Source organism: Sciurus carolinensis, chromosome X (genome assembly GCF_902686445.1).
Source record: "Sciurus carolinensis chromosome X, mSciCar1.2, whole genome shotgun sequence".
Taxonomy (NCBI): Eukaryota; Metazoa; Chordata; class Mammalia; order Rodentia; family Sciuridae; genus Sciurus; species Sciurus carolinensis.
Window position 1 is genome coordinate 113,867,074 of NC_062232.1, and position 15,890 is coordinate 113,882,963.

Consider the following 15,890-nt stretch of genomic DNA (forward strand, 5'->3'; position numbering starts at 1 on the left):
GCTCTTGATATACGGTTTATTTCTGAGTTTGCTTATGTCTAGTGGACCTCCCAAACTTCTGGTGGTTGCTTCTCCATTTTCTATGCCCCCCTGTGTCAGAATGTGTTGATTCCACATTCATGCATAAATTCTATGCTAACGGGAATTTTCTCTGAGCATTTTGAAGACATTACTTGGGACACACGTGGTGATTTGGGATTCAGTACTTGTCCCAGTCTCCTAATGTACCTTGCTCTACCGCACAGTCTGTCAGAAAAGTGAAAGTCTGTACCTGCTGGTTGTGCAGGATGTGAATGAGATTCCACCAGTTAGGTGCCCTCGAGTGGGACTCCTGGTGGCCAATCAGGGGACCTCGTCCTGCTTCTTCGACTCTTCTGCTGGTGGGTCTGATCATGCAGCCTGTGGGTTTGTCTGCTGCAGTGTCCTTTGTCTAGTCACTGGCTTTATGAGTGCCAAGAAGTTGGTTGTGGTGGTGGCAGCAGCTCAGGGGTGTGTTCTTAAAGCCAGTAGCTTCAGGGTGAGCTTCCTGACTTCCTTCCACCCTGCCTGGGGACTAGAGCTTTTGCCCTTGGGGGACCAGTTCTTTGTCCTCTCCGGGAGTGTTTTGGACTCTTTCAGTCCCTAAACTAAGTTTGCAGGCATCTGGTCCCTGGCTGAATTGAAGTTTGGTTTAAAATGGCTGCTGACTGTGGTTTCTGTTTGCTGCCTCCGACCCCTCACTGATACATTGTCTTCTGGCCTTGGGGGCTGGGGATGACATTTGGTGTCAATATGGTTGTTATTCTGTTTTTGGTGGAGGGTAATGTGTTTTTCCTCTCTAGCAGCTTTTCTGTTCTTCCCTTTGTCCTGAATGTGCTTCAGCTTCTCGGGAAGCGGCTTAAGAGTCCATTTTGAGTGCATCTGTACTTTATTCAACTCTCTGCATGGGGTTTTTCTCATGGAAAATCCAGGCTCTGCACCAAGCACAGTGCAGGCATGGGGACTGAGAGCCTTAATGGTGGCTGTTTCAACCCATTATCTGGGCAGGGGATTTACTTTCAAGAGAGACCCCAGGTGGGCAGGTCAAGAAGTCCTGGTTCCCCTTCATGGCAGACAGCACATTTCCACCTCCTAGAGCCACACCGAGCCCCAGTTCTGGCTCCTACCTACAGAAAGGGCCTTTCTGGCTCCTCAGACCTGCTCTGTCTGCTGCCTCCAAGGACTGTGCAGCTCCAGGCCCACCTGCTGCCTGCATTCCTGCTGCTTCTCTTTCACTTTTGAGACTGGGCAGCATTTAAAAAATGCTGGCAAAAGAGGATGGGAGGAATGGGTTAGGGTGATACACAGACTGAGTGCAAGCTCACATCCTGATGCAAAGTCATTTCCCATCATGCAATGATGGAAGGCAAATCTCATTTCCTTTAAAAAGTGACTCCCCAAAACCAAAAACCAGGGCTGGGGAGATAGCTCAGTTGATAGAGTGCTTGCCTCGCAAGCACAATGCCCTGAGTTCAATCCCCAGCACCTCAAAAAAAAAAAAAAAAAAAAACCAAAACCAAAAAAAGTGACTCCCCATAGCTGCAAAGAGAAGCACGGATGGTCAATAGGCGTATGAAAGGATCTCATCCTGCTTATGTGTTCTAAGGAGTGCACAACAAAATGTTCACATGAACTATTTAAATGTATGAAATTGAGAGATTTACAGATCTGATGCGAGTCCTAGGTACAGGTAAAAAGGAGAAGGAAAGATTGTGGGAGATGGGGAGACTGGCTTTTATCCTAGGCGTAAATTGGAGATGATGGGAAAGGACCAGCTTTAGGAAAGTGGTGGGTTCAATTGCACATTAGGTTGGTGTTGGAGAGAAATGCACCCACTTGAAGTAATGAAAGGCAGTAACAAAAGAAAAAAAAATCTGTCGTGACATGGAATAGTCACCCTTCTCTTCAAAAACTCATTCCTGACTGGAGTGAGTAACTTGGTGTCACGATGCTGGGGGTATCAAAAGCCCCAAAGCGTGCATGTCTTTTGGCCCACTTCTAGCAGCCTATATTAAGGAATGACTGTACACAACGACATCTGTCAATGCATGAATTACAACTACACACACACACACACTCCCCACACAACAAGGAGAAACAATCAAGAAATGTTCACAAATGCATGGTGATATCTTTGTTCCAGGCAGGGACTGCTAGGCAGCTTTGGATGTAGAATTTTAATAGTGGTTCATTTCACCTTTTGAATATAGCTCTGAGGCTTATTTTTAAAAGGGATATGTTTTCCTTTTCCTCTTCTCCCTCTCCCCCTCCCTCACCTCGGGGTGGGGAAGATTACCTTGAGTTATCTGCCAGAGGATCTAGGAAGTGAATATATCCCAAACTAACAAGTAAATGTTAACACACCATCAGGGTGCCCTGGGACACACCTGGAATGTAGCCTTTGAAGATCTCCTTTAAAATCCCCTTGTCCCTCCTGATGGGCAGAATCACGGCCTTTGCACAGGAGTCCTCAGTGTTTCTCCTTGGCTAGCAAAGCAATAAACCTTCTTTTTCTTTTTTCTCAAAACCGTGTCCTCATTATTGAATTGGCATTGGGGACAAGTACCGACCTTTCAGTTACAGACTCAGTACCATGGAGAGAGAGCAGCGTTCTTCATGCACTTGCTCTCCTGCCTCCTGCTCTTACTCTCTCGTGACTCAGTTGCTTAGGTTCCAACCAGTGTCTGCAAGTGGGTAAAGGGGAGAAGGTCCAACTCGGCAGTGGCCCCAGCTGCTCCCAGCAGGGAGCTCCATTTGGAGATGACCCCCAGGACTGTTCCCCAAAACCCAGGTTTTCTTCTGTGTCCTGGACTCCACCCAAAGGGCAGGGTCACCTTCCCCCTTTGTCATTCCACCACCCTTTGTGCCTGTAGGGACAGGGAGCTCAGGAAAGAGTCTCTGCTTAGGATCTATTTCACCCTCGATGTCTCTCAAATGGGGAAAGGGTTGGGTGCGCCTGAGATTATGCTGAGATTAGGAACGCAGAGCACCTAGCACAGTGCATGGCACACAGCACTCTTATCTGGCATCAGCTCCTGTCACTTGTGCCTGTCCTCACAGCAAAAACTAACGAATGTTTAATAGGCTTCATGTCCTTTAATGCTCACAAGCACCTGAAGGGTCCTTACTGAAAGGATGGAGGTGTGCGCTGTGTGCCAGGGGCCACGTGAAAGAGATGATTTGGTGTACAGTGGGGGGAGGGAAGCAGGCATCCAGGCGCAGGGCTTGCTGGGTGGTTGATCCTCTCCAAGAATCCCTAGGAAGCTGCTGAGGGGAGTCTCTGCACCACACATTGCGACCTGCACTTGGTCTGCCTGTTTCCCTTTACTCTAGAGGTTCAGCCGAATTCAGCAGTTGGAACACCCACTTCTAAAATGGAAGAAAAGACCCATTTCAGGTCCTTCAAGCAAAGGTTGTGAAGGGGAACAACCACCCTCCTCTGGGCCAGGCTCTGTTCCTGCTCAGGGACAGGGGGAGTGGTCCTGCCAAGTCTTGTCCTGCAGCAGCTTCTGATGGGGCAGCAGGCTCCGGATAGGGGCCCAGTCCTAGGAGGCTCCTCAGCCCCCGGGAGCTCCCTCCCCTGTGCCCCAGGCAATGCTCACACCCAGCAGAAAGAAGAGGCCTCCAGCCAGTATTGTAGTGTTCTGAGCAAGGACTTTCTTTTTTACATGGGGAGACAACAACATGTGACAATATCAGAAACAACATGTCCCTGACCAGATGGTGCTGGCCAGCGCAGAGATCATCACACAGAAGTGTAAAGTCATCCAGGCTGGGTCTCTGAATTTGCAGAAGCTCCAGCACCTGGAACACAGACTGCAAATAAATAAAGTGCATTGAGACCCCATCACGCAGCAAGGACCCGTGGGGGAGAGAAAGCGGGCAAGAGGGGAGGCAGGAAAGCAGAAGCTCCCCACAGGTCAAGGCCCCAACAGTGGAGGACACCTGGGGCCCATCCTTTTTGGCAGAGGCGCCACAGACCAAGCCCGGGTGCTGGGCAGGGTTGGTTTCCCTGGAGTGGAGACCTGAGGGTGGGCCCTGAGGCTCCACACACCCCTCTCCCCATAGGGAAGGACTCCAAGGCCCCAGGCTGGGCCCTTTGCAGAGAGGGCTGGCAGCCAGAGCAGCTCCTTATATTCAACAGCTCCATGCCCTAGCTCACACCCACACTAGCTCACTCACACACATGCGTACTCAAACACGTGCACACACAGCGAAGGGCCTTCCTCCTTCCTTCCCTGCTGGCTGAGGAAGAGGCTGGAGCTGGAGGTCTTGTCACAGAGGGCAAGAGCAGGGTCTGAAAGGGCCAGAACTGAGTAGCAGACCCAAGGAGCGCCCCCTGGCTCCTGCTTTCCTCTTCTCCTGTCCTGGGTGTCTCTTGTCCCACAGAGGTGGCACCCAGAGACCTGTGGATGAGGTCAGAGGCTAACAGGTCTCCGGAAGTGGTCCTGAGTGTACAAGACTGGGGTGGATGAGAAGGGTCAGCAGGGTCCAGGGCTCCAGAGACCTGGCACAAGGAAGGAAGCTATCAGGCCTAGACTTTGGGAAACCGCAGGAGTACAAGGCAGCCATGTTAAAGCCTCCAAACAAATTGAGACAAACTGAGATCTTCATTGGAGACCCCAGGTTCAGTGGGCAGCTGAGGAGGGCAGAGGGTGGGAGGCTGGCTCACTTGGTCCCTGGGACTGGCCAGGGTTCTGCAGCTTTGGGTCCCAGGAACTCAGCACATGGGCCTTGAGCTGAGGGAATGGGCATGGGTGGTGAGGACTCCACTTCTGGCCATTTGGGGATCCCAAACAGCAGCAAGCCTGGGGCCTCCAGGGCCATCCCAGGTCATGTGGATGAGATGCTCCTGTGTGACCCTAGGTATGGGAGCCTGAGCCCGAGGTCAGAGGGACAGTCCCAGCCCTATTTCACCCCGCCTCCTGGATATATCATGTCCCTAGGAGCAGAGAGCCACCCTCTTCCCCACTCCACCACCAAACTGAGAGGCTTGTGCCACGCAGCTGCTGAGGAGTTGTCAAGCTAAGGTGCTATGGGAAGGGGAGGCTCTGTGCTGAGGACTCTGCACCCCAGAGGGTCTTGGGACCCATCTCTCTTGTGCCCCATCTCAGCTCACTGTTCCTCTTCCCTGGGACCTTCCATACCACTCCAAGGAAAGCCAGATCCCCAGATTTCCTACCCCTGGACCCTCTCTTCCTAGGTCCCCTGGGAGCTCCGTGCTCCCTCCCCATCCCACATGCTGCCAGGTCTTAAGCAAGTCTGTGGAGGGAGTGGGAGGCTGCAGGTCCAGCAGCAGACTCAGCTCCACCCTCCCAGCTGGGTGACAAGGGCAAATCCCAGCCCCTTCCCTGGAGCCCCATCAGGCAGGAGAACACATCTCCCTCACAGTGTTGCTAGGAGAGCTCAGTTCCCAGGAAACAGGACCCTCCTTCCCATGCCAGGGCCCAATCCCTAGGCCACCCCACCCCTAGGGCCTCTGCCCATGCTAGGCCTCTACCAGGAAGGCCCTTCCTCTCCTCCTGGGCATTCCACTCCGTTGCTCCCAGGCAGCTGCAGGTCAGAAGCACCTCCAGGCAGGGATCAGACTCTTGACAAGGCCACAGAAGGGGCGGGCCACCACCTACAAAGATCACTGCCTGGAAAAGAAAGAGATGGAGACCTCAGACTTGCCTGGCCACAGACAGAGGACCTTGTGTCCTGTGGAGCCTTCTCTGCAACCCCCTTCTCCTTCTGCCCTCACCACCTCCCCAGAGTGACAGCTGCTACCTGCTCAGGGAGAGTCTTTCATTTTCCCAAATTCCCTGCGCACACAGTGGGCTTCCTGGCTTGTCCGTGGCTGGAGGATGGGCTTCTGTGGTTCTGAGAGGACAGTGGCCGGCCCTGTAGGAAGCCTGGGCTGATGGTCACAGAGCAAGGCTGCGGGGGGTAGGGAGAGGCAGGATCACCTCTTTTCCACTCATCTGTGTCTGCAAATGAGAATGACCCCGATGGAGCTAGCAGAGCAAGAGGGATTTCAGGAGAGGGCAGAGGCCAGTCCTCTGGCCCCAAGGAGAGGGCAGGAGGCACTTTTGCAAATGGCTGTGAGGAGCTGAGGAGAGCCCCAGGGGCCTGAGATCTGAAAAGGGGCCGACCTGGGGTTTGGCTATAAGGCAACCATCCTTACCACGAGTCCCCCGAGACAGGTGGAGAAGGGTGGGCACATCTTTTCTCCTCCAGGGCCTTCCTGGGACCTCCCTGGCCCATTCCCCAGCGTTCAGGGGACACCGCCAGAGTCTTTGTGTCAAGGGGGTAGGGGATCCGAGCCGAGCATGGGAGGGGGCTTCTTCTCTGTCCCCTGGTGATGTCCTGACCCTCCCGGTTGCCAGGCCGCTACCAGCCGTCACCGCCTTGAGGAATCACGCAGGACAGGGGAGCGGAGGAGAGCCTGGGTCTGCCTTGCCTTTCCCCTGCCTGGCCTGGCATCTCTTCACGCTGCTTTGTCCGGGTGCCTCCCTGTTGCCCCAAACCTCCAGGGTTCCCCGACATCAAGATGGTTCGGCCACCGGACCCCCACCCCCACCCCACCCTTTCTCCTCCTACCTTTTTGCTCAGACTTGGCAAATGAATTCGCTGCGGTAAAATTCCCTCTTTCCGGTTCCCCGGTTCCCCGGTTCCCGGGTTCTGGCCAGCGTGAGGCAACAGGTCGGCCGGACTCGGGCTCCTCATTTCCTCGAGCCAACGCAAAGGACTCGTGGCGTGAGTCTCTCTGCAGTCGGGGCCGGGGCCGGGTGGCGGTCCCCCGCCGCGGGTGGCTACGGCTGCAGGGGCCCAGGCCACTCCGCCTCCGCGCCCCAAAGCGTCCGGGCGGCCCCGGGAGGTCCCGCTGCCCTTCGCAAGGCGTCCTGGCCCGGCGCTGGAGGGCGGGCGACGCTCCGACCCCGCCACCGCCGCGGCTGGCGCTCACTCGATCCGCACCTGCAGGCGGACGTTGAGCATCACCGAGGCCACCACGTAGAAGTAGGGGAAGTTCGTGCGCAGCCGCCAGGCCAGGTCGAAGAAGGTGAGCAGCGTGCGGGTGAGCCCCTTGCAGAAGGCGCCGTAGGAGCCGCGGACGGCGGCCGAGCGTGACAGCCGCACCGCCAGGCCCGACAGAGCCGCCGCGGCCGCCGCCGCCGACAGAGCCGCCGACGCCGCCATGGGCCGGGGCCGCCGCAGGCCCAGCTGACCCGCTGACCTACAGGAGCGCAGACCTACAGGGCGGCGGCCAGCGAGGTCTGGAGCGCCGCTGTCCTCGGGGAGCCCTGCCCTCAGGCTCTCCCCGCCCACGCCTGACTCAGGCCGCCCAGCCCCTCCACCGCCTAGACCGCCTCGACCGCCTCGACCGCGACCGCGACCGCCGCCGCCTCCATCCCACCTCCTGCCTGAGGGACAGGCTGGTGGCAGAGCCCCGCCCCTTCGCGCGGCAGCTTGCAGTGTAACTTCGCCCACATTGTGGCCCCGCCCCATCCAGTATCCGTTGAATGGCCCCTAGTCACGAGACCCCTCCCGCCAGCTCTGCCCATAGGCTCACGTCACTGGCACAGCCCCGCCCACGGGACCCGCCCCACCTCTACTGCCCAACCTCCTGGCGGTGCCTGAGACCATAGCCTGAGGCCTGAAAGGACGGGAGGGTCCTGGGGCCAGGAGTTGCTTTGCAGAATCCTGGAGTGTGCAGTGTGAGTGGAGGAATGGCTGGTTTGGACGGCTATGCTGAGTCTATCCAGAAATCTCACCCAGAAGGCCCTGTACATTCACAGCATCAGCCTTCTCCCGTAGTGTCCCCAGAAAACCTTTCTTTAATTTGCAGTCCTCTTTCTGTAGTTGACGTAGTGCAGGAACCGTACCAACGAGGAGTGCCACCAAACTCACAGGAGAGCATTTTTTCTCTTTTCGTCTCTTCACTGGTCCTGTATACTTCTTTGTTGGTGAATCTGCCTTTGTCTTGGCCCTTTCTAAGCTCTCGTCTTAAGCCATTGTTGGCCCTGGTTCGTGCACAAGGTTCTCCGGTTTTCATTTGCCCTTGGTTGTGGCGTTTTGGGCTGGTGTGCTTAAAAGCCCTTTCCTGGTTTCATCTCATCTGTACATTACGTAAGCTGAAACAAACCCATCGCAAATTCGGCTGTTTTTCAGACTAGTTAGTGAAATGAGGAAATGCTTATGTTTCCTTAGGGTTATGACTCTAAAAGCAGTCACTATGACTCCATTCCAGTTTTACAAGAACTGTATTTAGAACCTCTCAAAATACCTGTTGATTGTCACAGTTGAACATTTCAATGGCATCCTCTAAGACTGTTAAGGGAACCCAAAAGATTCACATTCACTTGGGCAATTGTTCTACCTACAAGATCAAGTAAAAAAGAAACAAAGGAAGAAAAAGCAGTTCCAGAACCACCAGGTTTTTGTGTAACATGATTTTAGCAATGACACATACATTAGTATAAATGAGTTTTATAAAATGCTGGGCAGATATAACGAATTGTTCAACATTGTTCACCTCTGGGAAAAGCAGTGGGGGAAGATTTAGACTTTTTAGTCTCTCTCCCTCTCCACACACACACATACACACACACACACACATATACACACAAAATCTATATCTATACGTACTATTTAATACAATTAAAAATGTTGTGAAAGTAAACAATCACATAAATGTGGACTTAAGCCATACAGAATCCCTTTATTCCAGACTGGATAGAGCACCATTCATTTGCAAAGCGTGTTTCCTTCAATCATTTCTGAAACTTCTCCTCAACCTCTTCCCATTTATTTTTTAATATTTTATTTTAATATAATTATAGACTCACAGGTAATTGCCCAAGTAGTATAAAAACAATATTGTGCCTTTCATCAAAAGATGATATTTTCTGTAGATGTTGCATTATATCGAATCCAGGAAACTGACATTGGTATAGTCCTACTAACTAGAATACAGGCATAAATCTCCTTTTACCATTTGCAACCTGCATTGATGTGCATGTATGTGTGTGTACATCTATAACTCTGGCAATTTTATAGCATTTGAAAATTTGTGTAATATCACTACAATAAAGATACACAAATGTTCCATCACCCAATTTGGGCTCCTCTTGGCCCTCACACTCAGCCACTCTGTACATATTTTGTGAGATATATACTATTTCAATCTCTTTGCAGTGACTGTAGATGGTATTGTTTTTAATATATGTTAAACATTTGGTTTCCACAAGTTCTTCCTTGAATGTGTATTTCTTACTGTACCCCACAAATGTCCCTTAACTGAGATAGCCCACATTCTCCCTTGAATATGTATCTGCTTTCCTGAATTAATGTCTGTGTCTCTCGTTCATGCTGAAATTCTTATTCTTCACATACAACAAGGACTTCACTTGTCCCAGGTAGAGGTTCCCCTCTCTGGGAACTTCTTCTATGACAGTATTATGTGAAATGGACCTTTTGCTATACATGATGTCAATAATCTAACTTGCTTCAGTTAAATGTTCCTGCACAGTCTGTTCTCCACAGTTATTTTGTTATGAATTAACATATTTGGGAAAGAAATTCTGGGAGGAAAAAAATTAAGGAAATAGACTAAACATTCATTAAGCTAAAAGAAATGTTAAAAAAATATACATATATACGCATATATATCCATATATATACATACATATGCATATAGATACATGTATACATTTCACCTTTCTGGTTTGCATGATTCATGTTTAAATTCTAGAATAACTTAAATAATTCCTTACAATATTGATCTGCTTTTCATGAAGTTTTCAAAGTATTGATATAATGAACAAAGATTTTATGGTTTTTGCTGTGTTTAAATTTTTGATTGTTTCAGAAAATGAGGTCTTAAGAGTGTTAGTGAAACCTGAGTTTTGAAATGAGACTAGATTGCCCACTTCGCCAATTTCCTCTGGGTTTCTTGTCTAGCAGATTTTGAAGAATAAAATCCACAGATAATCATAGAAGGGAAGATTAAAAGGAGCAGCATTTATTTAATTGAGAAGACATAGAACTGTTGCCCTGAGGGAGAGGCCTGAGAGCAGACAAAATCCATTTTGGTGTGCCAGCTAGGAGTTTATATATAGTTCTGGGTAGAGCATGAAGCAAAATGTACGTAAAATAGGCCTTGGAAAAGTATGAGGGCTATGGCCTTCCTAAAACTTCCATCTGGATTCACCCCCACCATTGTTTTCCATGTGTGAGACAAAGGAGTTGGTTGGAGGTGTTCCCACAGGTGAGCCTCAAGGTCGTTTACATTTGAAATAGGCCTTGATGGTGTCATTAATCTGTCTCCGGGTTAGCCTGCAGGTGTGGTTCCTGTGTTTGAATAAGACTGACCATTGACATTCTTATTCATCAGGGTTTATTTATACCTTTATTCTAATGCCTCCTTTTGGTTTATAAAGTTGGTTATATGAACTACTTTTATAATGGCACGGGGGAGTTGTTTGCTTGTTTTTGTGGCATTGGGGATTGATTCCTGGGGCATTGTACCACTGAGCTACATCCCCAGTTCTTTTTATTATTTTTAAATTTTGATATAGGGTCAGACTAAGTTGTCCAGGCCATCCCCTGAACTTGGAATCCTTTTTCCTCAGCCTCCAGGGTAGTTGGGATTACAGGCATGTGCCACCTTGCCTGGCTTCAATATGTTTTATTGAAATAAACTATAAAATTTTAGACATTTGATAGTTCTGATATAATGCTTGATGTCTTAGCATGCCACAAAGGTTATTAAATTGTTTTAAGTTCCTAAACTCTCTATATAGTAATAATATCTTATATATTTTTATTAATCATTTTTAGATGTTGTGAACCATGTCCCTATAGTTAGCAAGTGGCAATCTTGCTTTATACATCCTCGATCTCATGAAAATATTTAAAGATTTAATACAAGGCATAAGCCTGACTTTTAAAGAAGTCATCTCAGTTATGCTGTAGGTAATGTGACTTGGTTTGCAAAATACATTGAAGATTTAATGCATGGAAGGTAAGATGAATGAAGGAATTAGGAGTGGTAACTCAACAGTAACAGGTTTATTTGGGACAAACATGCAGAGGGGGGCCCCGTGGAAGAGATGAGGCCTGGGGCACATATAGGGCCATGAGGAAGTGGGGGAATTTTTGTGGTGGCAGGGAAGGGTCCTTTTGGTTTTCACCTCCATTTTTTGAGGTGGTCACTATTCCCTGGAGAAGCAGGTGTTTTCAGGATTCCAGTCCCAGATAACAATTTCCTTTCTTTTTATGATGATGGAGAATTGTCTGGGGTTTAAGGTCAGGATGAGTCAGAATGACTGTGAGGTTACTTTTTTTCTAGGATGGAGGATATATTTCAAAATGGTGTTGCCTGTCAACGTCTACCTAACAATGTATGCATGTATGTGTTTTTAATTGATAAATAATTCTTGTAACTGCAGTCAAAATTTTTACAGTTCTGTAGTGTGTTTCTCAAAATTCGAAAGTTGTTGTAAAATGTAATTCTTTTTTGTGTGTGTACCAGGGATTGAACCAAGGGCACTCAACCATTGAGCCATATCTGCAGCTCTTTTTTCTATTTTATTTAGAGACAGGCTCTCACTAAGTTGCTTAGGGCCTCACCATGTTGCCGATGCTGGCTTTGAATTCTCAATCCTTCTGCTTCAGGCTCCTGAGCCACTGGAATTACAGGTATGCACTACCATGCCTGGCTTGTCTTGTCCCTTTCTAAACACTCATCTTAATTGGTTGTTTGCCCTGTTTCCTGAACGAGGTTGTCAGGTTTTCATTTGCCCTTGTTTATGACATTTTTTGCTGCTGTGCTTAAAAGTTCGTTCCTAGTTTCATCTACTCTTTATTTCTATGTAAACGAATTCAACCTGAACCTGACTGTTTTTCCAGACTGTTCAATGAAGGAAGGAAATGGTTGCATTTCCTTATGGTTATGCCTTGAAAAGTGGTCATCACAATCCCATTCCAATTTTCATAAGGACTGACCTCTCAAAATGTTTGGTCACTATCACATTTGAGTATCTCTATGACATCCTATACAACTATTTAAGGAACCTAAAAGATTCACATACACTCAGGCAATTGTTTTACCTAAGAGGTCAAGTTAAAAAGGCAAAACCGAGCCAGGCATGGTGCACACCTGTAATCCCAGCTGCTCAGGAGGTTGAGGCAGGAGGATCAAAAGTTCAAATCCAGTCTCAGCAATTTAGGGAGGCCCTAAGCAACTCAGGAGACCTGCTCTCAAAATAAAATATAAAAAGAGTGGGGATGTGACTCAGTGTTTAAGTGCCCCCACTGGGTTCAACCTCTGGTACCCCCCTAAAAAAGGCAAAACTGAAACTGAGCAGGAGTGATTGGCACACCACTTTTCCATCTGCTGCCAAACACATATTCTGCATTCAATACCTCTTTTAGGACTTAAGAGGAGCTAAAGACTTTCTCAGGAAAAAAAAATTAAGAGACTTTGTGAACAGTAGTCCTGCCCCTAGAGAAAGGTTAAAACAATGTCCCTAAACAAAAAAGGAAATGATAAGTGAAGGATGATAGCACTTTAGGAAGTAAGAACATTTGAAATGAATAAAAAGTGGGGTAAATATAATAGAGTATCTTTCTCACTGTTAGCACGAAATGACCGAGCCAGGTGCAAACTTCACGATCAGCAGAGCCTTTATTCAGTGGTGAGATCATGCATCTGGTGGACCCATTTTCCTGATGGAAAATGAGCCACTGGCCAAAGGAGGAATCTGTGCTTATATAGGTTACACTAAGAGGTGACTTAATTATTGACAGAGCATGTCAGTTCGGGCACTCAGGAAACAGGTTTGTGAGAATATGAAGTTTGTTTTTACTGAGCAATATTTTTACTTGGGGAAGAATGGAGGGTCTGGGGTCAGCATTCAGTATTTATCTCTTTCCCTTCAGGGTCCTGTTGTATTGTCTCTGGGAAAGAATTTATTTGGGGAAGGATCAATGCTTTGGCTTCCTCCCCAGAGACTGCCTTTTTAGGCTTGATGGATGTCTCCTGCCCAGGGATGGTCTTGTCATCAGGCAATGTTTGTTTCCTTCCCAGGGATTGTCCTGTCACTGGGGAAGGATGTACTGGGAAAGGATCAATGTTATCAATGTTTGGCCTTCTTCCTCACTCTCTCTTCCCAGGCCACACTGTTTTGGGGTTTGTCATTTTCCATATCTTAGACTCATGAGTTTTAAAAAATATGTTTGATGGTTGGGAGAGCAAGAAATATGCCATCTGATGTGATGTTCCATATATGCAGCAGAAATAATTAAACATATTATAAATAATTATGTTTACAAGTGAGAAGTTCAAAAAGACCTAAATGGGAGTAAGAGTTCTACACTACTAGAAGTGTTTCAAAATGTTAATGCCAGTAGACTGTGATAAGTTAACATATATGTTGTAATACCTAGAGTAAGCTCTAAAATAACTATACATAGACATATTTAAAAAACAACACAGGGTTGGGATATAGTTCAGTGGTAGAGTGCTTATCTAGCAGGCATCAGGCCCTGTACTCAATCCTCAGCACCCTGCTACACAAATATACCTAACTAAAAATGCTATTCTAAAGAATTTTCAAGTAATCCACAGAAAGGCAAGAAAACCAGGAACAGAGGAATCAAGAAACAATCAAACTGAAAACAATTAATGAAATGTCACACCCAAGTCCTAATACATCAACAATTACTTTAAATGTAAGTGGCCTAAATGTATGAATTAAAAGACAAGACAGAGATTGACAGAGTATATTAAAAAAAATCATGAACCAACCATATTCTGTCTACAAGAAACTCACTTGAAATTTTATCAAGTAATTTTTAAGATTTACTCTTTATTTTTTGCACCAGAAATTGAACAAGGGAGCGCTTAACCACTGAGCCACATACTCAGCCCTTTTTAAAATATATTTTATTTAGAGACAGGTTCTCCCTAAGTTGCTTGGGGCCTCACTAAGTTGCTGAAGCTGGCTTTGAACTTGTGATACTCCTGCTTCAGCTTCCTGAGCCTCTGGGATTACAGGCATGCACCACCACATCCAGCTAAAGTGTATTCATTTTTAAGTATGATCTTTGCTTCTTTTTTAAAAATTTTAGTTGTAGATGGACATAATGCTTTTATTTTATTATTGTTATGTGGTGCTGAGGATCAAACTAGTGCTTCACATGTACCAGGCAAGTGATCCACCACCAAGCCACAACCCCAGTCTAATTCTTTACTTATAAGCAAACCATTTCCCCCAAGAAATATATGTAATTGTATTCTGGACATATATTTTAGAAACTGGACTTGAAAACACCAAATTCTAGAATTGAAAAGGATCTTTCATGAGAACCGTCAGCTTAGTAAGGATGACCCTGCCTTTGACACTCCTGTATTCTCTGTAAGACTTGTAAGATTTAACCTGTTCATAACATTTAAATATCTTGACTAACAACAACATCAAAATAAAGAATGTATTCTAGTTTTTTAAAAAAGAGAGAAAAGAAAAGAATCTTTTCTTTTTTAGGCCATCTAGTTTAATGTCCCTCATCATAGATAAATTATTTTCACAATATCCCTGAAATGATAAATTTCCAGCTGGTGCTGGGATGATTAAGTGACAGGGCCTTTATTGTTTCTCAAAACAACCCATTCCTTATATTGTACAAAGGCAGTTTCAATCTACAATTCTATATTATTATTATTATTATTTTGATACTGGAAATTGAACCCAGAGGCACCCTACCACTGAACTACATCCCCAGCCCTTTTTATTTTTATTGTGAGATAAAATATAGGTGCTTGCTAATTTGTTGAGGCTGGCCTTGAACTTGTGATCTTCCTGCCTCAGCCTCTGTAGTAGCTGGGATTACAGACATGAGCTACCACACCTGGCTCAATCCAATAGCTTAAATTCTAAATTTTGGAAAATAGAATGCTAGATTAATCTTCCTTTAGCAGGATAGACTTTCAGATAGTTGAAGGAACATTTATGTCTCCTATTTATTCTCCAAACGACAAACTTTAAATTGCTCTCCATGAGACATTTCTTTATCATCTGCATTTTCTCTGGACAAATTCCACTTTACCAATGTTTTTCTTAAATGAGGCATCTACAACAGGATACCATACTACATATGGTGGGTACCAGTTTTATTTTTTTCTATCCAGATGTTTGACTTCAGAAAGTATCAGGTTAGAAAATGGTTATGAACAAACTGGTGATAATTTTTTAAATATGAGCCTTATTGAAATGTAATTCATATATAATTCATCCTTTCAAAATGTGTAATGCAATAGTTTTTAGTTTATTTGCAACGTTGTGCAACCATTATCCCTGTCTAATTTTAGAACATTTTTTCTCACCACAAAAAGAAATCCTGTACCCCTCAGTGGTGAAATTCTATGTCTCCCTCTCCACAGTCTCAAGGAACCATTAATGTACTTTTTATCTCTTAGATTTGCCAGTGATGGATGTTTCATGTAAATGGGACAAACAATACACAGTATTTTTCTATTTTGTTGGAGTATAGATTTTCTTTCTTTCCTTTTTTTTTTTTTTTTTTTGCGGTACTGGGGATCGAACTCAGGGCCTTGTGGCAAGCACTCTACCAGCTGAGCTATCTCCCCAGCCCTGGAGTATAGATTTTCAAAGTAGCTTCTAATTATGTTATGTATTTCAATGGTGTCTGTCATGATATTTCCTTTTTCATCATGAATTTTAGTAATTTGAGTTTTCTCTCTCCTCTTTGTGGCTAAGAGTTTATCTATTTTGTTTACTTTCTCAAAGAATCAACTTTTTGTTTTGTCAATTTTTTTTTTTTTGCGGTGCTGGGGATCGAACTCAGGGCCTTGTGCTTGCAAGGCAAAC

The 15,890-nt window shown here is 46.4% G+C and overlaps 1 protein-coding gene across 1 annotated transcript; it reads right to left on the reverse strand.

Moving 5' to 3' along the window:
- Positions 1-3,662: 3,662 nt before the first annotated feature.
- On the reverse strand, positions 3,663-7,426 carry LOC124971936 (small integral membrane protein 10-like protein 2A). Its single transcript, XM_047535964.1, has 4 exons — positions 6,601-7,426; positions 5,788-5,987; positions 5,519-5,657; positions 3,663-4,525 (listed from the first exon to the last, which is right to left on the reverse strand). The coding sequence occupies exon 1, from the start codon at positions 7,195-7,197 to the stop codon at positions 6,961-6,963; it is 237 nt and encodes a 78-aa protein (XP_047391920.1). The 5' UTR covers positions 7,198-7,426; the 3' UTR covers positions 3,663-4,525; positions 5,519-5,657; positions 5,788-5,987; positions 6,601-6,960.
- Positions 7,427-15,890: the final 8,464 nt, after the last annotated feature.

Coding starts and splice junctions, on each gene's coding strand:
- LOC124971936 (XM_047535964.1), bottom strand. CDS start 7,197: ATGGCGGCGTCGGCGGCTCTGTCGGCGGCGGCGGCCGCGGCGGCTCTG.